Source organism: Crotalus tigris, unplaced genomic scaffold (genome assembly GCF_016545835.1).
Source record: "Crotalus tigris isolate CLP2741 ecotype Arizona unplaced genomic scaffold, ASM1654583v1 scf7180000017792.2578787, whole genome shotgun sequence".
NCBI lineage: Eukaryota > Metazoa > Chordata > Lepidosauria > Squamata > Viperidae > Crotalus > Crotalus tigris.
In genome coordinates, this window is record NW_024096639.1 from 612,002 (window position 1) to 638,386 (window position 26,385).

The window sequence follows — 26,385 nt, forward strand, 5'->3', positions numbered from 1 at the left end:
GTGGTTATAAGTTGAGAACTACTTGTATATATACAGTATAAACTGTAGTATCTTCACAATGGAGATTTTCTTTTACAATAAATGAAATTTTATCTTTGAACATCCACTATGACAAGGTAATATGGTGAGGTCTTCTCAACAATTTTTTGCACAATGGAATTTTGAAAACAAGGCAAATATTTCAGGAGACATTTATTCATAAAGAAAGAAGACCTGAAGAAAAATATGTAAAATATACTACCCTAAAAGCATATTATTTTTTTATAAAGTTTTTTGTTGTCTGTTATGAACTTTATTCAAAAACCAATGTTTTTTCTCACTCTGATAATTTAAAGAACTACACCATTTTTTTTACTTGAAACAACCTTTTGTGTTTTTAAAAAAAGCTAATGAAGTCTAATTGGTTTAAATAAACTCTTTTATTTTGAAGTTTTGAGCAGTCCAAACAAAACATTGCCCTGCGGCATAAATACAAAAAGTATTTAAAGCACATATTTGACAGCCAAAAATTAGAAAGAATTAAAACAAAGTTTGTAGGAGTGATAGAATGTCTGACTTTGTAAACAAGAAGAACTCTAGAAAAAACACTTTCACATATAGAGGGTATGCAAGCTTTCTGTACATAAAATAAAAACAAACCTGAAATTGGACTTCAGGTATTTATCAAAAGATAAACAGTTGAATTCTAAAGTAACAAACATATATAGGCACACATCATCAGTATTCTGCAGATGGTAGAATTTATAAAACCTGATGAAAACAAAATAATCTCCAGATTACAGGCTGCAGTTATATCATACAGATTTAAAAGTTAAAAATGAGATGTCACAATATCTTATATCAGTTCTAAAATTATGGTGTTAGATAGACATAAAACTACATTTCAATGATAAATTAACTTTTAATAAGTGCATTTTATGCTTTTTGAGAAGGAAAGCACTGGAAATCTACTTGGTATGAGTAAAGCAGATTGCTAAATACCTCAAATGCAATCCCAAACTTTTTACTGTATGGGGAAATAACCTTTTCACATAAAATTTTAGATTGATAACCAGCTCACTGAAGTCACATTAGCTGTTTTATCATTTAAAGTGTCAAATTTGAGATTTATGTATGCTTAAAGAAAACCTTGCTTATAATTAAAAAAAATAACTTTATGTAAGAAACCTACAAGTTATTCCTTGATTTAATGGTGTTTTACACAGGATAATACAAATCTGGCAAGTGCAAAATCTACTATGGCTTGTTTCTGTGCTACATAGTAATAGATGTATATAGATACACTTCTGAAACTGGCATTACCATAGCGCCACCTTCTGGTTATATTTGTTTTATTAAGAGAGTTGTATTTATCTATGGCAGCCAAAAATCAGAGGTCTATTAAAACGAGCTCATTTACAGATCACAAAAATGTATGCCTTTTGTCAGCTAAAGGTGCTACCAGACACCTTCTGATTTTTTATTTTACAGTTTGTGTCTGTCTTCAGAAGAATATACTTCCAAAGTGTATTGTGCACATTGAAAAATCCTCAATTTTTGAAGTTTTAAATCCATTATTTCATTCAAAAAGATATACAGGAATATAACCACACAATTGAGGATTAAATTATATTCATATTATGTAATTATTTAATCAAATTGTATATGGCTAGAACAAAAGGGGTAATTATATTAGTTTATCTTATAATTTCAAAGCTGGATACAAAGATTAAAAAGCCATAAAAGACTACTACATAGAAAATGTATAGTATTTTCTTCAAATTATCAAAAAGATGTTGGGTAATACGTTTCTTAATTTTTTGTTTTTTTATTTCAACCCAAGAGTTGACACTAGATATCAATATTCCTTTGGTGGGAGCATGTCACCTAGGAAGCTTTTTGCAAGTATTTAATGAGAGTTCTGCTTTTTCTTCTTCTTCTAATCCCACCTGAGATTCCTAATCTGAATTCAGGCTGAAGTTAGGATAGTTCATTAAGGCGACTTTGCCCAAAATCACCACCTTTAATCTTGGAATAAGGGAGTGTTTCTCAATCTCGGCAACTTTTTAAGATGTAAGGACTTCACTGCTCGGAGTTCTCCAACCAGCATGTTGGCGTGGCAATTTTGGGAGCTGAATTTCACGTATCTTAAAACTGTAGAAGTTGAGAATCACTGGACTAAAATAAACAAGTATTCTACAGATTCATGTTTATTCTACAGATTCGTGTACTGTATTAATAAAAAGACTGCAAGGAATCGGTATGTAGAAGGAAAAGGTTGCAACTATCAGCACCTTCTTAAATTAAATGGATATTTATTTTCTGGGATTCCGTTATCTACTGCCTTAAGATGTAAGGAAACATATGAGTTGTTTAAAGAATTGCTGACAAGCACAATATGCATGCCAATACACATACACTGAATCACCATTTCTCCTTTGAACTTAGATATTCCACATCCTTATGCCATAGCATATATGAAATGGCAGTGACAGTAAAAATGCTTGGGATGAATTTGTTCATCATATCCCCTAATTCTTAATATAACTATCATAATCAAATGCATCTTTTGAAGGCAGATTATAAATATTTTACCAAAAGAAGTTTATGTAATGTTTCGCTTTATACTCAAATAGATACATTAGTTAAAAGAAACTTTATTCATCTGGCAAAGTCATGTACCTTAAGCAACTGAAAAGTAAACCTTTTAGTGATATTAAGTACAGGATGCTGCATGATCATATACTGAGTGTGATCTATGAACAATAGATCAATAGAATAGAAATGTGGATTCATAAAGCTGGCATGCTAGAACAGCTTATGATTTTGAAACATTCTTTTTAAAAGATCTTGTCAGATGGAGAATTAGTAAGTAATTATGATTTTACTCTACATTTTAAGTTTGACCCAAAGTTCTCTGATTCATTATCTTTGAACAATTGTTGCTGGAATGCTATCACAGGGAGCTAATGGTGATTGTACAATAGGAGGGGGAGGAGCTTAGTTATCTGAATCTACCTGAGTGTAGATATAGAAAAATATGAAGCTAGTTTTTCTAGAAGTTTTTTCATAACAAAGTAATATTACTCAATTTTATTATTTAAGATAGCAAGCATTTGTAGCCTATTGTTTACTATCAATAAGATCTTTGTCAGTAATATTTATAAGCAAGAAATGTGTTCAAATGAAAAGTTCCTGGGTAATCCGTTGCTTCAACTAATGACTGTATCCGTCATGTTTACTAAAGTAATACAGGTAATCCTCAACTTATGACCATTCATTTGATGATGGTTTGAAATTACAATTTGGTGCTGAAGTGATTTATAACATGTCTTTGCAGTCATGTGATCATGATCTGAACACTTGATAATAGGCTCACATTTACAACAGATGCAGCATCCTCCAGTCATGTGATCATGATTTGCAACTTTCTAGCAAGCTTCCAACAAGCAAATCAATGGGAGAAACCAGATTTGCTTAATGACTACATTGGTTAGCAACCAAAATTTCAGCCCCAAATGTAGTCTCAATCCAAGGACTACATGTATAACAAGATCATTAAAGAAAACTGCTTCCTGCTAAAAAGATCCAGCAGAATTATTTATAACAAGGTACATTTTAATATAATCGTCAAACTAAATATTGTAAGTCTATCGGAAGCATATTTGCTACAGAATATCCAGGGAGAATCCATTTTGACAGTTGGCTATATCCTCACTATCTCTGCATTATCTTAAAGTAGCCTGCAATAAGATTATTTTTGAATAGTTTATAGAAATAAATTTTAAGCTTTCCTCATGCCCCATGTTTCACTTCTTTGCATTATTCAGTAACAAAAAATATATAATAACTAACCATGATTTAAGCCAGTTGCCATAAATAAACTTTAAGCTATAATTCTATTAGAAATAACTGACTTAGAAATAAATCTTTCTAAATTCTTTGTAACTTCTGAATAGACAAGAGTAGGATTGCACCATTATAATTATTTAATAATAATAATAATAATAATAATAATCAAATGCATTAAAGATACACATTTTTAGAATATTGTCTCTGAACTAAATACCCGCAAATGAATTCACAATTTTCTGGTATCACTAGTTAAGTTTGCAAATAAAAAAATATTCAATTAGAAAACAGTAATTCACAGGGAGAAATTTGCTTGGAACAGCAGGGCTGTAGTTAAAAAAAAATGAATATAGGATTTTTGTATTAATTATATAACACTAAAATAGGTTTCTTGTAATACTGTGAATCGTGTTTGTTAAAGACAACATAGTTTCTATGAGTTAGTGAAGACCAACTCTTAAATTATAGCAAATGATATTGTGTAAATCTTGAAATAAATTTTAAGGACCATACTTTCTGGGGGGGGAAAAAAGAAATATTTATTTTTCGATTTCTGCAAATGCACCAGAAATTAAGCAAATAATGAAATACAAGGGAATGCCTAAATGCAGAGTATTAAATTATGATTTCTTTAGTTAATTCTATTAGCATTTGATTCTGACATGTTTTTAAAGTTTGGCATTTAGTTGATGCAGATTTCAGCTCAAATGAAGTAACTCTTACAAGAATTAAGTTTGCTGAAGTCTGACATAACGCTGAATTACTAACATATTTGTCACTCTACAAGTGTTGGTTGATTCTTGGTTCAAAATAACACAATCTAGAAATACTTGAAGTCCTACTGGGATACATTAGCAGATGTATACAGGAGAACAGAAATAATCCTTTTTCTATTTGTACGGCAAAAAATTCTTCAGGTTATTAAAATATGCACCCGAACCCCAGGGTTAGATGTTAAAATTATTATAATTTTGTTCTTCCTGCCCTGTCCCGATTTATACAAATGAAGACCACTATGTTATTAGAGGAATGTAGGAATCTACATTTCCTCCTGAGACCCATTGAGGTAGTAAAATGGGAAGCTTAATGTAAATCTTCACCTTTCATTTTATTTCAATTGCAAAGTGGACTTTCAGATACGAGCACGGATCTGTTTTACACTGACATAGCCTTTGAACTGTTGTAGAACATAACTTTACAACCAATAATGGATTTACACCTTGCACTAAAAAACATTACAACCTCCTTGCTCACACCAAGTCCTCGCTGCTCGCTGCATAGAAGTAAAAAAGCTAATATAGTAAGAGGAAATTGCAACTGAAGTATGACATTTTAAAGGCAATCCTTAAGAACAACTTGCAAGAGATACCATATGACAGACATGTCAAACTTGCGACGTGACGTAGCAGAGCTTTTTCCCCATTGCCAGCAATCGGGTGGGCACAGTTTCTTGGCAACACATTTGGCCCGTGGGCCAACAGTTTGACACCCCTGCCATATGATAAGCCAGCAGAAGTGTGAATGATTGCCTATCAACAGTCTTCCACTTTGTCCATATCTGCATATAGTTGATATACGGGTGATACACCTGGATGATATATATATATATATATATATGTATAGCTGCTGTCTATCATTCAGAATGTCTATGGTCCATTGCAAAACTTTGGTTTTTCACTTCCCTATTGTCAGATAGTAGTGCTGCTGTCTATTGAGCAAGTAGACTACTACTTCATAGGTAGTCATCATTATAGCTGTGTTCGGTATTTGTCTTATCAAATGTGTGGCTAGACCACGGTAGAAAGAACTATAGCCTTCTTCTTGCAAAAGCAAAGATAGGGTCTGGAAAAAGGATCGGTACTTTGTTCCTTCTTCTCGTAGTCTTGTTCGTACAACCTCTGCATTAAAGAAAAAGGAGAAAGTCTCATATTTGATAATGTATTTTATACAAAAATCCCCATTTCTAAGCAATATTCATAAGCAATCACTATGCAAAGACCAGGGAAACAAATTTCATTTCTATTTGATTCAATCCACATTCAACAACCTTTAGCTTCATGGACATTAGTATGCTTTAAATTAGTCAATAGTTATGTCTCAAGGAGCAAAACATGTAAAGTAATGACCAACGGACTGTAAATTTGATCTATCATGTCCAAAATAATTAAATCTATCTATCACCTTTCTTAGATTGGTTGACAGAAATACAGTACTTCTCTTCTTCATCTAATTACAATACTTTTCTAAGGGATCAGCATAAATACTTTCATCAAATTGTGGGCCAAGTTCCAAATTCTAATAGTGAAATTAAAAGCCCTAAATACTTGCAATTAAAATATATCAAGAGTATGTCAAGTAATAGCTTTAACTATTCTGCCCAGGCTACCTGATCATCCTTTGAGGTCCTCCTTCAAATGCCTTGTTAAACTTTGATGGATGACTACAAGACAGAGATCATTTTCAGTTTGGCTACCCCTCTTTGAAATGGTCTTCCCAAGAAAGAAAACCTTTTTCAGAACCAGGTAAAGATATTCTTGTCCTGGCCATATATTTAAATCTATGCACTACACTGGAATAATGACTTTTAACTGTGTTAAAGTATCTTTCTTGGATGATTTATTAATTGTATTTTATTGTTTTGGATTTATAATGTTTTAGAAATGTCAGCGGTGAATATTTTTATTAATAATGTCTGGCTAGCATTTTCATCAGTTTTCTGAAAACTGCATTTTTTTTTTCAGGGTTAAACTGGAGAGTCCTTGGTGCTCTCTAAATTTGCTTTATTGCAGATATTTCATCACCCAACCAGCAACGTCGCCAGTCTCCCTTCAAGTATTGATGATGCTACCTAGTTGGGCAATGAAATATCTGCAAAAAACGAACAAGACTCAGAGAGCACCAAATGCCCTGCAGTATTTTATTTTATTTTAAGTTTTTATTGATTTTTTAAATACAATTCAAAAGTACTTATTCAACAAATGTGTTGTCTGAGTATAACATTCACTAATACAAACTGAATTCCTAATTCCTTTTCTTCAGCCATTGATAAAATAAGTCCAAGTTTGAAAATATTCTGTTTCTTCTTTTTCTTTCAACCTGCATGTTCTTAAATAAGACGAATGTGGCCATCATTTAACAACCCAAATAACTTTAACGTAATCTATGATTTGTTGCAATATACAGTGATAAATGCTACCTTTTTTGTTCACCATCTTTCTAAGCAAATGATTCTTACCATGTGGATAGGCTATAGACGTAGCACAGGTTTTGGAAGTGGCTGCGGCTGCCATCATACTAACAAAATCAGATGCTTTTTTAACAGGCTCATCCTCCTTATCCATCCCAGAAGCAGAATTACATTCCAAGATTTTTTGTTTAATATTCTCATAAATAACAAAATGAATAACAGTCTCTGATATGCCTGCATAAGAGGCAGACATCCCTCGGTAAAAACCTTTAATTCCATCTGACTGATAAACTTTGCGTACACATTCAAACGCATTCATCCGTCTTTCTCCACGATTCCTAAAATGGAAAACAAAACAAAAGTAAAAACTACTTTGAAATCTGAATAGTTTACATTCTACCAAGAATCAGCATGACATATTCCATGCAGCAAAGTGGCTGAAAGCTTTCATAGTTTTCACATTTGCATAGTTTGGTGGAACCATTTATATATTATCAATGATCAAAGAAAAAAATACAGTCTTTCACCTACATACAAATAGCCTGACTAAATTAAGCCTGATTTAATTTCAACTAGAACTATAAGCCTCAATTCCTCTTGAGCCATAGAACTACTGTTTACAGGTAGTCCTTAACTTATGACATTGTAAAATGGGTTGTCACATGACAGATCTGATTTTATGACTTTTCTGCAGCGGACATTAAGTGAATGCTATGGTCAATAGCAAACCAAACATTCACTATTTCAATTTGTTTCAAACCAAAGGTTCTCTATGGGTATGATTTTGCAAAACTCTGCAAGTGCCAATTGTCAGCAAAACTTTTGTAAAACTCAATCTTGTAACCACTGGTCACTGAAAACGGCTGTAAATGCAGCTATGTTGTCAAGTGCCCAAAGTTTGGTCATGTTTGCATAGCTTTTTAATAGAGACATGACATTAATCAAGACTAGCCTTTCAATCTTAGTTCTAGATGTCTGGATGCTCAGACAAATATGTAAGAAAGACTTCTTTTAACTATATTCTTTATTCATGAAATTGTTACAAGCTAAAGCCTTATGACTGATGCATCTGGGATCAAGAGTCTTTCATTTAAAAGCCTTCTTTAAAGCCAGTTTTTTATTTGTGTGCCTTCAAGTTGGTCTTGGCTCTTAATGATTGTATGGATTAGTTCTTGAAATTGTTATGGCAAGATGTTTGGAACTGGGATATAGAGGGACTGACCTAAAGTCACTTAGTCAAGAAATAAGGAGAAAAGTTGCTATTTCTGCACCTTTTTTGAATAGCAGACTTAAAATTACTGCTCTCAAATGTTTTCTATGCCATTTAAACTGTTAAGAAGGCAGTAAAAATATATGTAAAAATATAAAAGCTTTTTGGATTAAGATATGGTGGAATATTCAAAGAATTTTTAGAAGGAGGGTAAAATTTACCCCACAATTGTTTTTGTTAGGTATTGTTACTGATTGTGATACTAAAGAGACTACATTGATGTTAAATTTAATTACAGCTGCAAGGTTGTTAGTAGGGCAATGTTGGAAGAAGGAATCTTTGCCTACTTTGCAAGAATGGTTTTTTAAAGTTTCTTATTTGGCGGAAATGGCAAAGATTTCGGCTTTTTTGAAGGATCAATCGCAAGAGAAGTATTTTGCGGTATGGAAAAAATGGATAGATTTTATACAACATAAGTTGGATATAAAAATATTATTTAGTTTTTTAATAACTTATATTTAATATTTAAAATTTAAAATATTTTATAGACTTTATTTTCTTTTTCTTTTTACTTTGTACTTTTATTATATTTTCTTTTATCTTTTTCTTTTTTCTTCTTTATTCTTTTTCCTTTTAAGTATTTTTCTTTTGGTATTTATGTTTTTCTATATATATATTATTGTTAATTATTTTATAATTTGTTTAATTAATGTATTTAGATTTACTCATGGTTTATATCTTTTTAAAGATTTTTTGAAGAAATTTTAATTAAGCCTATATTCAGCTCTGGGAAGGTCGGGGGAGGGAATGGGAGGGTTGGGGAGGTTTGGGGAACGGTTGTTTTGTTTTTTGTAAAATTTTTAAAAAAATTTTTCAATAAAAATGTATTTAAAAAAAAAAAAAAAAAGAAGGCACTACAACATGTATTGATAGGTTCTATGCTCCAAATCATTGCCAATCAACAATTTGCCTCAGGTTTCTTGCTAATTCATATTCCATAGACCCACAAAATAAAAAATAAGAATTCAGAATCACCTACAACAGCATTTCAAGATTTAAAATAAATGTTTCTCATTAAAAGGATTAAAATATATAATAATAGTAATAGTAGTAGTAGTAATAATAATAATAATAATAGTAGTGGTAAAGTTGGAAGGGACCTTGGAGGTCATCTAGTCTAACCCCCTGCTCGGGCAGGAAACCCTATACCATTTCAGACAAATGGCTGTCCAGTCTCTTCTTAAAAACCTCCAGTGTTGGAGCATTCACTGCTTCTGGAGGCAGGTTGTTCCATTGGTTAATTGTTCTGTCAGGAAGTTTCTCCTTAGTTCTAGGTTGCTTCTCTCCTTGCTTAGTTTCCACCCGTTGCTTCTTGTCCTGCCTTCAGACGCCTTGGAAAATAGCTTGACACCCTCTTCTTTGTGGCAGCCCCTGAGATACTGGAACACTGCTATCATGTCCCCCCTTATCCTTCTCTTCATTAAACTAGACATACCCAATTCCAACAGCTGTTCCTTGTATGCTTTAGCCTTCAGTCCCCTAATCATCTTTGTTGCTCTTCTCTGTACTCTTTCTAGAGTCTCAACATCTTTTTTACATCGGGTGACCAAAACTGGATGCAGTATTCCAAGTGTGGCCTTACTAAGGCATTGTAAAGTGGTATTAACACTTCATGTGATCTTGATTCTATCCCCCCGTTAATGCAGCCTAGCACTGTGTTGGCCTTTTTGGCAGCTGCAGCACACTGCTGGCTCATATTTAGGTGATTGTCCACTAGGACTCCGAGGTCCCTCTCACAGTTACTATATTGAGCAAGGTACCCCCTATACTATATCTGTGTATTTGGGTTTTTCTTGCCTAAATGTAGAACCTTGCTTTTTTCACCACTGAATTTCATTTTGTTAGATAGCGCCCAGTGTTCAAGTCTGTCCAGATCTTTCTGTATCTTAAGCCTGTCTTCTGGAGTGTTGGCTATTCTTGCCAGCTTGGTGTCGTCTGCAAATTTGATGAGTTTCCCATTTATCCCCTCGTCCAAATTGTTGATAAAGATGTTGAAGAGCACTGGGCCCAGAATCATATGGGCCCAGAATCATATAGATTATATTTCATACAGATTAAATCATACAGATTATATTTCTAATCCATGGTCTGATGATACCCAGTTACATTTTACAGCTTTAGGTATAAATAGTGTACACTGTACATGCTAGAATCTCTTTGAAATAGATAATCTAAATTAGATACTCAGAGCAAATGTTTTTGGACACATGCAATATATGTATGTATATGTATGTGTGTTTTTTGAAACACTGCAGTAAAAAAAATAGATGTATCAAGTGTCAGCAAGTTAACAGGCTCATTTAAAAACAGATGTAGGAGGGTAGTTAATGATGGAACTTTATTGGTTCCTTACATTAACTTTTTATAATGTAACTTTTGACCAATTTTATACATACCAATCTACTTATGTTTTCGAGAGATCATTGGAGATTTTACCTTGCATCAAGTTGTAATCGTGTCTTTACTAACCAAATTGGATTAGTTACTGTGATTGCAGTAAAACCTAAACAAACATTTAAAAAAATAAATTACTTTTTCTAACATCATGGCAACAATAGGCTAAAGTAAAACATATACAGCAAAAAGATTTAAACTGACTTGTACTATGTTAATTGTAAAAATTCAGAAATAAATATCTACAATATTTTATTATTAAAAGTCCACAAGGCCAATAATACTCTTCATGATTTCAAAAATACATTTGTTATTAAAAAAAATTATTAACCATCGGTACATATAAAACTCAGTCTGCACCATTCTATTCATATAAATTTCATCTGGCACCTTTCCTTCAGTTTGAAACAAGGCCAGCTAACTCTAAATATAATCCATAAAAGTAAATTGCAAATAACATTAAACCACATCAATAAATTATTCTCTGTAAATTTACTTTATACATTGAAAATTCAAGCAGAACATAAAAGGTTGCTAACTAAACAGTTAGTTCTCTTCCTCTATATAAATACTTGACATATTTGATTGAAATAGAAGTTGGATATCATACAATTTATGCCAGCAACTACTACCTAGCATTCAAACTGGGCCATAGAAATTCTCATACATCGAAAAACAAATTATCAGTTAAAGGAATGTGAATATATGTATACTGTGACCTATTAAGCAGGCAAGATAACAACTATTCAAAGTTTCAGTAAGAAGATATTGCTGAGACTACTAGTTAAATGTTTATCTCACCCACTGTAGAATCACAAAACACGGAAAGCAGAAGGCTGAAAAGGCAGTTTTTAATAGCTGTTCAGTTACAAGATTAATATAAAATGCAACCTTTATAAGGTGACACAGAAGGGAGAATAAATTTTACTAGATTCTGACCAGCCAGTTGTTGTTATTCTATTGGAAAGAAATGCAAAGCACTATTCTTGCTATCACAAATCCTATTTTTTTCCTAAATTAAAAGGATATATGGATTTTAGAGTATTTGGGTTATCTTTTTCAAGATTTTCTGCACATTCCAAACCAGAGAATGTAGAAACTTGATTTGCTAATGTCATATGTAGAGCTTCTAGATAATTTCTACAGTTGCTCACAGCATAAAAATTATAAACAGCACAATCCTATATATGTCTATTCAGAAGGAAGTCCCATCCAATCGTGTTAGTATTATTTATAAAATTCCAGCCTTAAAAAGTGTAAATAAAATGATCCAATAATTTTTAATGTCATGGTTGTTTTGAGTGCAAGCATTTAAATATATTTTATATTTATAAAGCTATCTTAGAATGCTTCAAATAAATCAGTAAAATTCTCACTCTCCCAGTGTTATAATATTTAAAAAGTTTATTATTCCACCTCTTTCATGAGTGTTTCCTTAAAAAAGTTTGAAGCTCTACTGTACTTTCCCCCCCATTTGAGCTCTAAATTAAATTGGATGTTTCTATTCAGCAAACAAAATTATTTTCTTACTATTATGTTTAAACATTAGATTCTAATTTTACAATAATTACTTCTATCTTGGGAAATACACCATAAAACAGCATAATATATTTTAAAGTTAAACTTTATTTCATATTAAAAAGATATTAATTATGTGAAGCTATGCCTACTTAATGTTAAATTTCTCCTGGTCCTTAGTATATTATTCTCTTTTACTGGGTAAAATGGTTGGATTTCAATATTTTTTTACATAGTCTACTTGTATTCCACACAAAATGCTTTCCTTGTATGCAGAAAATGAATTTAAATCATTTAAAAGTAACAAATGTATGTAAAATTACAGTTAATTAATTTATGGTTTGAGACTAAAAATCTATAAATCCTAGGAAAAAAGGCTTCCAGATAAAACTTACTTCTGAGCAGATATGCATAGGACTGTACTGTGAACTTATTTAATTCTGAAAACTATTGGCTGAAAACTCTGACTACTGCAAATAGCAAGTACACATCAGAAGATTTTTAGAGGAAAATATACCCAATGTTTCAATTAAAATATCTCAAGATCCCAGGAATTATTTGTGCTGACTTTCTTTCTGAGACAAACTGAATTGATAAATCAGTATGAATATAAGTAATGCTAAACTCTGTTTTTAAAGGAAAAAAGGCTCTGATCAATGAATTCAATTAACTGCAATGCTATTTAGGTGCAGTTGTGAATAACTACAAAATTTACACAGAAATTTCTGTGTAAATTCTGTATATTATCAAAAAGAGAGCTTACTAACCAAATTAGGTTAATTTTATACCAGTTGACTAAAAGGTTTTCCACCTCTCCCCAAACTGACTGAATGAAACAGCTGAGTGAACATTATATACAACTGGAGTCAGAAATAAAGATTCCCCTTACTCTGTTTCTTTAAGTGTGGTTACAAACCCAAACTCTGGTTCTTACACTACAGGCTGCAAGAGATGCTCAGTTCAGTACTCACGAGATTTAAGTTAGTCCATATTTCTGCAGGAACTGACCTGCGGATGGGGACCATGAGATGACACGATCTCACTCTTTCACGGGAGAAATGTACAGTAAATGCCTAAAATAGACACAGGCTTTTCTGTATCATAACAACAAGCAGTGACCTCATCAGATACATGTGCAAAACTGAATCCCATTGGAAGGGTTTGTAACTTAATAAAAGGTGAGATCTAATTTTTAAAAGTTTAGCAACAGTAAAAAATAAAAAAGAATACAGGCCACAAATATTTTAAAAAAGGGGGTTGTAAAATGCACTGAGTACTGAAATTTTTGACATCTGCAGCAATTTAACCATTTTATATCATAAAATACTTACCTATGAACTTTAAAAAAACACAAGTATTGCTTTGGCTTGTTTTAAAAATAATTTAAAATGCTAACCTTGTCATCAGAAATAATATAATGCTGAGATGTCATTTTGAATATGAAGTCATCCCTGAACTTTGCTACTACAAATCAAGCTAGTTTTAACATTATTAAAAGCATTAGCAAAGAGTAAAAAATGAGAAAAACCATATTTTTCTCACTATTTATCTCCTTTTTCAAAACAGGTGTTTAAACAAATATGAAAGCAGATTTATTGTGAAAGAATTTTTTAAATTCAAAACTATAAATTCTGTTGCTGCTATATAAAATACATCAAGAAGATGACTAGTGGGAAAAGCCAATGACTTACAAAACTAGACACATAGTGATATAATATTATAATAATTTCTGTTTCATATTAGAATTGGTGTAAGAGAAATATTTTCTCAGAAAACAAAAGCTTTAATGTATACATGTTGTATATATGGCCAATGCTACCTGGAAAAACCTAAGCCAGCATTTTTAAAATAATTTGCACAGAACTGTATCACATAACAGCTGCAATATCATATTCAACAAATTAGCAAAGGTATTGTATCGATTCAGGAATAGAAAATCTTTTAGTGGAATAGGTATTCACTTGATAATACTGTTCCTGTTACCCATCCATAGAAAATGTGCATACAGCTATACCATGGTGGCAGAATGTCATCTGTATTTAGCATATGTCTGTATCTGATAGTGTTACAGTTGGGCTGCTACATAGAACAGCATAAATATGACTAGAGTCATATTTAACAAAATTACAGTGCTTCATCTAGTTTCTGTAATACGATCAGAATAGATGTTCAAGATTTTTCTGGATTTGTAACATCACATTTGCCTGAACTGAATAGTAAATATACATTTTGCTCACCAAGAATGCACTGATTAATATCCATAATACAATGTCTAACAAAATATTTCTTATTGGATAACTAAATATTAAGACGTACTAGCCACTAAACATGTAATTTTTAAGCTTTGATAAATTTACTTAGCTTTTGTAAAAATTACTATCTGTACATTAAACAATATTTCTTTTAAAAAATTACCAAAAAAGTACACGATTAAGAAAGTTAAGAAACAATTCATACTCTGTGAAAGATTTTAAAAAAATATTTGTATGCAGAAAGTCTAATATGGTATTTCTTTCTTCCTTCATTCCATGTATTCTTCTCTGTACTAGTAGCTCTAAGCTAAAATGTATCTTGCAGGCAGAATTGTTAATAGTTTAATTTAATACAATAAGGAAGCATTTTAAAAAGCAAAAATGACAAGGTTAGCATTTTTCTCATATGCTTTTTATATTAGTTATGTGACAATACAGCCAAAATTATATGTCAGTGGTTTTATATGTATTTAAGAATTTTTCATATGCAATCTATGGGATTTCTAACATCCTAAAACTATGCTAGTTCAAAGGGAAAGTAGCTACCTTCAAAGCCAATATGCACAGAACATTCTTTTGCACCAACAATGTTGTTTAGGTATGTAACTGCAAAGCTGAACATTATTGCCAGTCAATTTTTTGTAAGCACATGAACAAGATACTTTCATGTAATAAAACAGAATCACAGAAATTCAAAAGAGGTAGCTTTTTATATTAAAAGTAGAAAAAAGCATATTTGTCTCAAAGTGACAGCTATGAAAAACTAAGTAATTAAATAGATTTAAAAGAATTTTCATACAAATAATTCAAATCATAATATCAGAAATACTGCTGGATGGGCAAACTGGATTTGCATGTAGATATGAAATTTGGCAACAAATCAGTTTTCTACATTTTCTATGCATATTTACAACAATCATTATGACAACCAGGTAATTAATATTTAAGCTAATTCCAAACAACTATTAATGTGTAATAAACAGAGGGTCATTTTCTGTTAAAATATTACTAATCCATTTTCATCTTCTGCTCTGTTCTTTGTCAAGAGAAATTTAATTTCTTTTTAACTTCTGGGAAAAAAAGAAGACAGGTAACAATCTCTAAATCAATGTACAGTTTTAAATGAATCCTCAATTGCACTGTTGCCCCTTCCCCATGGATTTCTTTAAAAGAATGCATAACAAAGAGCTACTTAAAATTTAAACTTCTATTCTCCAAAATAATAAGACAGAAGATTAACTATGCTTATTAATTATAATGGGCATTTTTGTCTCCCAAATATGTCAGGACTCTGATATACATAGAACCTATTGTGTAAGCCATTAATTGAAACACTTATTCTAAAATAATACAATCTTACATTTTCTCATCAGATGCCTCAGAAATCATATGGGGTTTACCACCAGATAACTATTAGAAGTGCAACTCCATGAATTCTATTATTAATTTTGAATAAACATGTAAATAATTATGTTGGAGTGTACTTTTTAATCTCCTCCCTTTCATAAGAAACTTATTCTTATATCCTCCCCCCTGCCGCCGCCAAAAGGAAAAATTTTGCTTGTTTTCTTGCTCCCTTATGAAAGTGTACAAAGAAGATATTGCAGGTGGTTTATCAGAGGAAGAAGTTTGCAATAGAAAGTCTGTCAATAAAGAGGAAAAAAGAGAGGTTCCTTTATTCCATATAAAATTTGCTTAGCTTAATAGAATTATGCACTGATCAAGATTCAAAGGGAAATGGTACACTGGATCATACTTAAGTGAGCACATGTATCTGTTGGCACCTCTTAAAGAGCATATATATATATATATATATGTAGGTCTGAAAACCTCAGAAAACACACACACACACACACACACACACACACACACACATATATATTCCTGCAATTATGCGGCTACGTTTTTTAAGCCCAGGAAATAATACAACTTTTTTAAAGAGTTAATGGAAATGTGATACTCCTGCATGCTACAAGTCACTTTTTCCTTACTCCAAATCACTAAATAGTCCTACAAACTGTGTCTACATGATTCACTAACTTGGAGTTATGAAGAAAATAAAATACTTTCTAACTCAATCTTCTGTTAATGCTTGTAGCAAGCATTTATACATCATCAGTTGATTTTCATAAACAGTATTTTAGTCATTGTATTTTCATTATATTCTGAATTGTCTATTTCCATTACTTCTTTAGGGTTCATTTATTACTGCAGTCATTCCATTAATAGCTTTTCAAGAGATTAAAGCAAGATTCAAAAATCCTTACCTGCCACTCCAGCTGAAGTCATATGTACTTGAGTAGAATCTGGCTCAAATATGTTATTCATAATTTCTTTGGACTTGGAATAAGTTGCAAAATATAGCGCTCTAAAAGTAGAACAAAAACAGTTAACCACAACATAGTTCTGCCATTGTACCAATATTAATAGTTACGTTACAGTAAGAAACAATGTTCCACACTAATGTTTCTTGGGTGTGGAGGTGCAGTTTCTCAGCTAATGCAAGTGAACTGATGAGAATCCATTCACCACCTCAGCTTCACCTCTTCACATACACTGACAGCTAGTAAAATCTTGCTTTCCACCTCTACTTCTGCCTCCCCAAGTGCTCTCTGCTCATCAGCTGGTTTGTGAGAATAGATCAGTGTCAGAAAATTGGTTCATCAATGCAGGCAAGTGATAATATAAATGCTCATGAACACTCAATTTCAAGTAACTAAGAACTGTCCAGTGCAGTTAACATTCTGGAGGTTCACATATGTTCAACTAAGTGTAATTATGTCTGATTGAAAGCAATTCAAAGAGAAAAAAGTAATAAGAGATTTAAGCTACAAAAAATGAGAAGTTATTAAGCAAGATACCTGTAGACTTAATATTCAGAGATTTCTATTGAATAGTATTCTTTAGTAAATTGTATTAAGGTTTTGTGTGTATGTGTATGTGTGTAACTGGATGGCCCTTGCATTTTCTGAATGTTCATTTAAGTTTAAGAACTGCTACTCTAAACTTTCAATATTTAAAAAAGGAAGTATTTGGTCATACCACTGAAGTATTAAAATATGAATGCTAGGGACTAGTATTCTACTATATCCAATAGTTGGGTATATTACTATAACAACATTGAACATTTAATGATATTATTTTAATTTATATAGACTTTTAAAATGAACTTAATAATCAAGAATAAATTAAATTATTATTTTGCCATAACATCTTTGTACTGGTAGTTTGGAAAATGCTATCAACAGGAGTTATGATCTGAATAAATGAGTTCACACATCAGAACATTAAGTTAATGCCATTAGCTTTGCAAACATGTGGCCTTTCACAAAATGTGATAAAGTGGTTGTTTTACGTGATGTAGTTAGCAACAGAGAATTTGAAATCAGTGGTGTATGCTATATATGTTATAAAACAGGCCTCATTATGTCTTATTCAAATAGGGAAATGCTGTTAAAGCTACTCAGCAATGTTTAAATGAAACATAAATGTATTTGTACAAGGTTGATGACTTGAAAAAAAAAGGATTAGAATTTATTCATAACCCCAAGAATACATAAGCAAATGGACAAGCATAATACAAAAATTGGGAGAAAGTCCACAATTATATTTGTACTCGTAGGTGAGAGAAACATACAAACTGGATAATATATTTTTCAGGCTAATTCCCATTTCTCTCCAACCTTCTGATTTCTATTTTTAATATTCTATTCAAGTGTTGTTTTATCTTACTTATAAGTACATTCTAGCTCATATAAAGGTTTATTTTTTGCCTCCTTTTTCTCAAATGCAGTGTATAATGGATTAAATAAACTAACTGCTTATTAGGGAATTTCATTAATAAGTAATCTGCCTTACTCCTGGCTAAGGTTTACATTTCTTTTAAAATTCACTCACAGACAATAATAGCCAAAATCACAACTTTAATCCTCTACTGAAATCTTTATTAAACATATATACCCAGTGAAAGGACATGGTGAACTTAAATCTGTCAAGTGTACATATTTTTTATTAATTTGATGACAGTTTACGATGCTACAAAAGTAGTCCTTCATAGTATTATGAGAACCTTAAGTACAGCCATATCCATAACAAGACTAAAGTAATATTATTTGTCTCCAATGCAAGCATCTAAAGGGAATCATGTTGAATCAACTCTTGGTGTCTAAAAACTTTGACACAAGTGGATAAATTGCAAATTGGACCTGCCTGGATTATTCAAGTTTCTTCTTTCCTGCAAACAATGACTGAAGTTAACTCAGAGGATAATCCATTTTAGCATGCTGTAGTATGCACTCAAACGGGGCAGGTAGGCATATGACTCTTTCACAGAATAATTGTTTCTTGGCATGTTTCCTCCTCTGCCATTACAGTTTCTTTTTCATAGTTCATTCCACACATTTATTATCTTCCATAAAGGGATAACGAACCTAATATCTACACAAAATTCTATATTGACTAGCACTCTGAGCTTATTTTGTACAATGTGAATTATAGGGAACTGATATTCTGATTACATGAATCAAATTTTTTCTTGAATTATCCTAAATAAAATGGCATGTACCTATTTTATTAAGCATTGTAAAATTAAAATTAACTATATATGTATTTATGTATATATCTCAGTTATATAGTTGCAAGAATAAATGACGTTTACAGAAAATTTCAATTCTCAAATTAGAAAAAAATACAATAACAGATATTAGGATATATATTGTTGTTTATATGGCTTCCAATTATAGTGTATTTTAACTTGAGAGTATGACGCAAGTTTACATGGTTGGCATTTTTGCCAGAATTCATAAGATGAATTATAAAGAGTAAAATGAGAGTTTGCATCATACTTCAACTGAAAGTTCCATAATTGTCACTGAATAGTGCTAATAAGGATAGAGAAATAGCTTTCTAAAAAAGGAATATATTGTCCAGTGACTTCAAAATAATGAAAAGCATTACAAATTTCTATTATCAGATGAAATAATCCAAATAAACGTATTTTTCAGTTTACCTGGAAGGAGCCACGCCTACCAAGTTAGGACCTAGTCCTCTGAAAAATGACCGAGGACCCTCATTTTGTAAGATCATCCTGTGAAAGAAGCACATATATGATACCATAAGGTAGATTTAAGATCAGATGGAGAGTTCCAGTGAACAGTTAATACAGTCTACAGAATATGTTATACAAATGTTGTGGTTTCTATATGAAATATAACTCAATACCACTTCAGAATGCCAGTGATCCAGGGAGAAGCTGTGATGTTGCAAAACTAGCAACCTACAGCATTGCTTGTCTCTGGCAACTACATTTTTACCTCAACTTTCTGTGTGGTATAGAACAGTGATGGCGAACCTATGGCACGCATGCCAGAGGCAGCACTCAAAGCCGTCTCTATGGGCATGTGTGCTGTCGCCCAGACCCGCCTTCCCCTGCAGCCCAGTCAGAGGAGGGTTGCCCCAAGCACAGCCCATGAGCAGTGCAGCCAAGGACATGGCAGCTGGGCAGCAGGGACAAGATTCCGCCCTCGCGCCCTGTCACGTGCAGATGATGCTGTGGTGCACAGGCAGAGGGCATGGCCATGGTGTTGCTGGTCCACCTGAGAGATCTGCGGCAGGCCATGCAGGCGAATGGCCCTGCGGACGGGCGAGGCAGGGTGAGTGGGATGAAGGCAGGATGGGTCTCTAAAAGGTTCACCAGCACTGATATAAAACAATCAGTACTATCAACTGTGTGCGATAGTTTTCTGAGCTGTTTGCATGTGCACGTGTATGTAAAAGAAAGAGAACACTTCTGGGCTTTGCCCACGAAGCAGAGAAAATATTCATGTTCAGCGCTGTGAAGACAAGATAGGAAATCTCCTGGACCAGCTTCACTTAGCTTTGCAGGAGACAATTGATTAAATGCTTCACTTTGTTTGAACCAGTTGGCTTTCTAAAGAACTTCTTTTAATATTTGTCCAGCTTATTACTGGTGACCCATACAATGCCACTGAAGTGTTATTTAGTTTTAATTGTTAAAATACCGTGTTTCCTGAATATTTTCAGAGCTAGTTTAGAAAATTAACATTATCTAATATAAACATGCTATACACTGGAGCATATTTATCAATAGTGTTCTGTATTATCGGAATGTCTTTAAAGTATTTCTTGTACAAATAGAAATACAGGTTGATGACATGAAGATTGAGCAAACTGCAAACAGTGTTTAAAAAAAAATACCACTTCACTTGAAACTGTTTAAATCGAACAGCCCAACAGCATTATGCAACAAATTATAATCGTTTCAAATGTCAGTATTAATTCTTGGTAACAATATTGGAAGTAAAAGGCCCTCCCAATTTCTCCTCTAATTGTACAGACAAAATATGAAGTTTCCTCTTATAAGAATTGCTTATAAACAAACTTGGTTTCCACAATGTTTTTAATCCACATGATCAAAATTCAGAGATCTGAAATATGTTATGCAACTGCATTCCTGAATGATCATGCACCTTTAATTATTTAGAGAGTTAAGGTATGATTTTGCCATCAGGTGTATCAGCATACAAGACAAACAAGATCAACAAGAATATTAATTTTCTACTGTTAATTTAACTATAGTTGATGCATGTATGCTCTTCATGTATTTCTTTCGAATTAAATATAATTCATCTGTAAATTTTGGAAAGTTTTTTCAAACTGCAGTGTTTGAGGAATTCTAGGAAACTTCAAAATGGTGCCCAATATAACATTTAATTCCTAGCTTAACTGAACTATCTTTGCTAGTTACAGAAGACTGCCAATCATTTATGGATTGCTGTCTTAAACGCATCAAATGGTAAATCATTATTGGCTTTATTAATAGACTGAGGTAATGACTGACCAGGAACATTGATATACATGCAAACCCAATCCCACTTTCCCAAATTCCCACTTATTAAGTCATTGGCTTTTTAAAATTGGGGGAAAATATCTGAAGGAGGCTTTATATTAATGCATTTGAATACAAACAGAAAGAAATCCTTAACTAATTTTGCTCACATTCCACCAATGTGAAAGATCCTTTCAAAATACTTTTAAATCTCCCTACTCAGGGTGGAAAATCAGGATTTAAAGAACAGAGATACTTATTTCTGAACACCTTAAAAAGCTATTGTAAATCTCCGGGTTGTAGACATAGAAGAGACATATTGGCTGCAGCTGAAGACGTTTATAAAATCAAATGAGTTTATGAATAAACCAAAATAATTACATGTTTCAGTAACAAAAATAAAACATGTAGTTGAGAAAAGAGAACCTTTTTAGAAATATCAGATTGTTTCTAGTTATTAAGGTCAGTCATAAATGTTTATACACGAACACACGGAGTATGACCAATAAACAGTGAATTAGAAATTCAGCTAAATGTAGGCAGATATTATATTGTTGCCATTACGGAAACTTGGTGGGATGAAACCCACAAATGGAATACACAGCTAGAAGGATTTAAATTATTTAAAAGAAACAGACCAAATAAAAGAGGAGGTGGAGTTGCTCTCTATATAAGAAATAACTACATCTCTACAGAAATAGAGCACTACGATGATGAAAACTGTCTTGAATACATTTGGGTCAATATAAAAGGGGAAAAAATGATATTGCCATAGGTGTATACTATAGGCCACCCACCCACCCAGAGGAAATAGATGAATGTTTTGCTAGTCAGCTAACTTAAGGTATGTAGGAAGCATATCACAATAGTAAAGGGGGACTTTAATTACCCTGAAATCAACTGGGAGACAAACTCTGCACCAAGCGAAAGATCAAACAGATTCCTGACAAACCTAGCAGACAACTTTATCTTCCAAAAAGTAGAGAAGGGAACTAGGGGATCAGCCATATTGAACTTAATTCTCACTAACAGAGATGAAATGATAGAAGGTGTTGAAACCATAGGAACCTTGGAAGGGGAGTGATCATGCAATATTGGAATTCAACAATATGCAAGCACAAGCAGTAGAACATAGTCAAACTAGAGTCTTGGACTTTAAGAGAGTTAATTTCAATAAACTTAGAGAGAGCTTCGAAAGGATTCCATGGATAAGAATCTTCAAGGGAAAAACAACTCAAGCATCTTGGGAAATTTTGAAAAGTGAAATTATAAAAGCCCAATCTAACCAAATACCAACGAAGAAGAAAAATAACAGCTCTCAAAAGAAACCAGCATGGCTGCATAAAGAACTAGCTGATAAATTGAAAGATAAAAGAGACAAGTATAAAAAGAGGAAATAACAAAGGCAAAATATCAGCAAGTAGCCTGAGGCTCCAAGATGAAGTAGGGAAAGCTAAGGCTAAAAATGAACTGAGGCTTGTGACAAAAGTAAAAAAAAGCTTCTTTCGGCCTGTAAAAGAAAAAGTTAAAAAAATGATTGGTCCATTAATGGGAGAAAGTGGCATTAAGGTGACAAGCAACAGGGAGAAAGCAGAACTAGTTAGCTTGTTTTTTGCATCTGTCTTTAACTGGCAGATGTGATCTCAGAACCACTGAACTATATCTTTCAAAGATCCTGGAGTACTGGGGAACTACCAGAGGACTGGAAAAGAGCTGATGTAGTTCCCATCTTCAAAAAAGGAAAAAAAATGGACCCAGAAAACCACAGACCTCTCAGCCTGACCTCAATACCTCGGAAGATTCTGGAAAAGATAATCAAACAACGAATCAACGAACACCTAGAGCAGTGATGGCGAACCTTTTAGAGACTGAGTGCCCAAACTGCAACCCAAAACCCACTTATTTATTGCAAAGTGCCAGGGCTGCATCAGCATTGTGGTGCCCTCAGGGGGGGCGGGGGGCATGGCCCACTGGGCGGGTGTGGCTGCAGTGGTCACAGCAGACTGGGGGGTAGCCAGGGCCTCGCCATCTCCGGGGCATCCCCAGGGGGGGCCCAATGCCACTTGCTCGCTTACTTCCTGCCCTGTCGCTTCCAAATGCCACATGCTCGCTACTCTGGCAAACTCTGCTGGGACATGTGGGTGCCCACAGAGAGTGCCGCCTCTGGCACGCGTGCCATAGGTTCACCACCACTGACCTAGAGGCAAACAAAGTCATTACCAAAAGCCAACATGGGTTTGCCACAAACACATCATGCCAGATAACTCTTATTGCATTCTTTGACCAGGTGACAATTAGTGGACCAGAAGAATGCTGTGGATATAATTTACTTGGATTTCAGTAAGGCATTTGATAAAATAGATCACAATCTACTACTTGATAAGATAGAAAAATGTGAGCTAGCGTGTGGTCCTCAATGGAACTGCCTCTACATGAAAGGAAGTGTGTAGTGGGGTGCCCCAGTACTCTGTTCTGGGCCCAGTGCTCTTCAACATCTTCATCAATGATTTGGGCGGGGGGATAGATGGGGAACTCATCAAATTTGCAGATGACACCAAGCTGGCAGGAATAGCCAACACTCCAAAATATAGGCTTAAGATACAGGAAGATCTTGATAAACTTGAACACTGGGCGCTATCTAACAAAATGAAATTCAATGGTGAAAAAGATAAGGTTCTACATTTAGGCAAGAAAAACCAAATGCACAGATACAGTATATGTGGTACCTGGCTCAGTAGTAGTAACTGTGAGAGGGATCTCGGATTCCTAGTTGACAATCACTTAAATATGAGCCAGCAGTGTGCTGCAGCTGCCAAAAAAGCCAACACAGTGCTAGGCTGCATTAACGGGGGGATAGAATCAAGATCACATGAAGTATTAATACCACTTTATAACGCCTTGGTAAAGTCACACTTGGAATATGCATCCAGTTTTGGTCACCACAATGTAAAAAAGATGCTGAGACTCTAGAAAGAGTACAGAGAAAAGCAACAAAGATGATTAGGGGACTGGAGGCTAAAACATATAAAGAACGGTTGCTGGAATTGAGTATGTCTAGTTTAATGAAGAGAAGGATAAGGGGTGACATGATAGCAGTGTTCCAATATCTCAGGATTTGCCACAAAAAAGAGGGAGTCAAGCTATTGTCCAAAGCACCTGAAGGCAAGAGAAGAAGCAATGAATGGAAACTAATCAAAGAGAGAAGCAACCTAGAACTAAGGAGAAATTTCCTGACAGTTAGAACAATTAATCAGTGGAACAACCTGACTCCAGAAGTTGTAAATGCTCCAACACTGGAAGTTTTTAAGAAGAGACTGGACAAACATTTGTCTGAAATGATATAGGATTTCCTGCCTGAGCAGGGGGTTGGACTAGAAGACCTCCAAGGTCCCTTCCAACTCTATTACTACTACTACTACAATTGTTATTATTATTTTAAAACTAATTGCTGAAATCCACAAAAGGCAAGATATCTAGCACATATCACTCTTAATATTCAAAATAGCAATGTGAAGGAAATTAAGATGGTAACGTCTGATTTATCCATAAATACATTATAACACAGTAATCAGACAGCTTTCCTTTTAATTCAGCAAGATTAAGATGGACGGTTTTTGGCTGGCAGCACATATTCTGGTTCAGTTGGATCACATATCCTAAATCAGTGGTTCTCAACCTTTTTAATGCTGCGACCCCCAACCGGTCGTAAGTCGAGGACTACTCAACCGGTCGTAAGTCGAGGACTACTCAACTGGTGTAGCACCATTTGCAGAATGGGACTTTTGGCAGGCTCAGCAGGGCAGAGACATCCTGGACAATTCCTATTGGCTTTTGAAAGCCAATAGAATTAGACTCTATTCAAGAAAGTCTATTCTATTGGCTTTCAAAAGCCAATAATAGAATAAAAGGGAGTAGCACAGCTAAGGAAAAGGGGAAAAAAATGGCGGACTGCGTTGTTTGGCGACCCCCGTGAAATGGTCGTTCGACCCCAAATGGGGTTCCGACCCACAGGTTGAGAACCACTGTCCTAAATAAAGGATTTAAATAAAGGATAATGCTGGCTAGTTTTCCAAGGTCTTTAGTTCCTGGACTTGACATATATCATGTAAATAAATAAAACAGAAATAATTCTTATGACTGAAGAAATCATTTTCCACAAGATTTCAAAAGTGAATATCAACCATAATATCAAAAACTTGTGAAACACTACTTTGCAAACTAAAGGAGTAGGTATCAAGATAAAAATGATAATATGGACAGCTGAACTTCACTTGAGAGTACATTTGTTAATTTTGCCTTTTAGAATTTGTTCTTGTAAGATACTTAAAATTAATTTGTGGACTGGTAATAGGTAATTTGATACTATTCAAAGTTAGATTCCATGTCCATAATTTTTAGCTATTTTACTAAATGGCTTGAGTTGATGGGAGGTACAAAATATCTATAAAACATCTAAACTTGTTCTCTACCAAGTCTTCCTTATTTAAGAGAAAAAGAAATAGGAAGAAATAGGTGCTCACTTAAAGCAATGGAAAGCCCGTGGGGAAACTCGATTAACACTTGCACCATTCACAGTATTTAACTGAACTTCAGAAATGTAGAGAGTAATAGAAGATGATTGCAATCGTGTTTTCAGAACTTCTAGTGGACATGTCAGGATTGCAGCTACCGTGCCTCCACACCTGCAAAGAAAAAATTTGAGATTACCTCATTGAAAAATGTATTCCTTTCATAAAAAATCAATTTTATATCTGTCCTTAATAGTCTAATTTTCACTAAAAAGTCTAGTAATATTCATTAGGAGATCTAGCTCAAGCTGAAACATACATTTTCTCAGCCTCAGCTAAAGAAAATTATTAATTTAGATGCTATAATTATAAAATGTTACTTCTTTATTTACATCATTTCTATGTTATCAACTTCTAAAACTTTATAGAAATTTATAGAATACATAAAACCATATGAACAATTCTATTATCCTTAATGCAAGCTTGAATTCCACACCAGCCTCTCATCCATCAAAACCTCTGAAACAGTTTTCTTCAGGGGGGATGCTATTCAGATTTCTGGAAGCAAGCTACTCCAT

At 33.5% G+C, this 26,385-nt stretch overlaps 1 protein-coding gene across 2 annotated transcripts in view; it reads right to left on the minus strand.

Moving 5' to 3' along the window:
* Positions 1 to 400: 400 nt before the first annotated feature.
* The window catches only part of SLC25A36 (solute carrier family 25 member 36), a 39,669-nt gene continuing 13,684 nt past the window's right edge, over positions 401 to 26,385 (minus strand). For both annotated transcript variants that reach the window (XM_039342465.1, XM_039342466.1), the window contains exons 2-7: positions 25,820 to 25,981; positions 19,461 to 19,538; positions 16,720 to 16,820; positions 10,725 to 10,791; positions 7,067 to 7,356; positions 401 to 5,729 (exon numbers count right to left, since the gene is read on the minus strand). In XM_039342465.1, the coding sequence (XP_039198399.1) occupies positions 5,506 to 5,729; positions 7,067 to 7,356; positions 10,725 to 10,791; positions 16,720 to 16,820; positions 19,461 to 19,538; positions 25,820 to 25,981 (922 nt within the window). In that variant the 3' untranslated portion in view covers positions 401 to 5,505. The remainder of the gene's footprint in view (positions 5,730 to 7,066; positions 7,357 to 10,724; positions 10,792 to 16,719; positions 16,821 to 19,460; positions 19,539 to 25,819; positions 25,982 to 26,385) is intronic.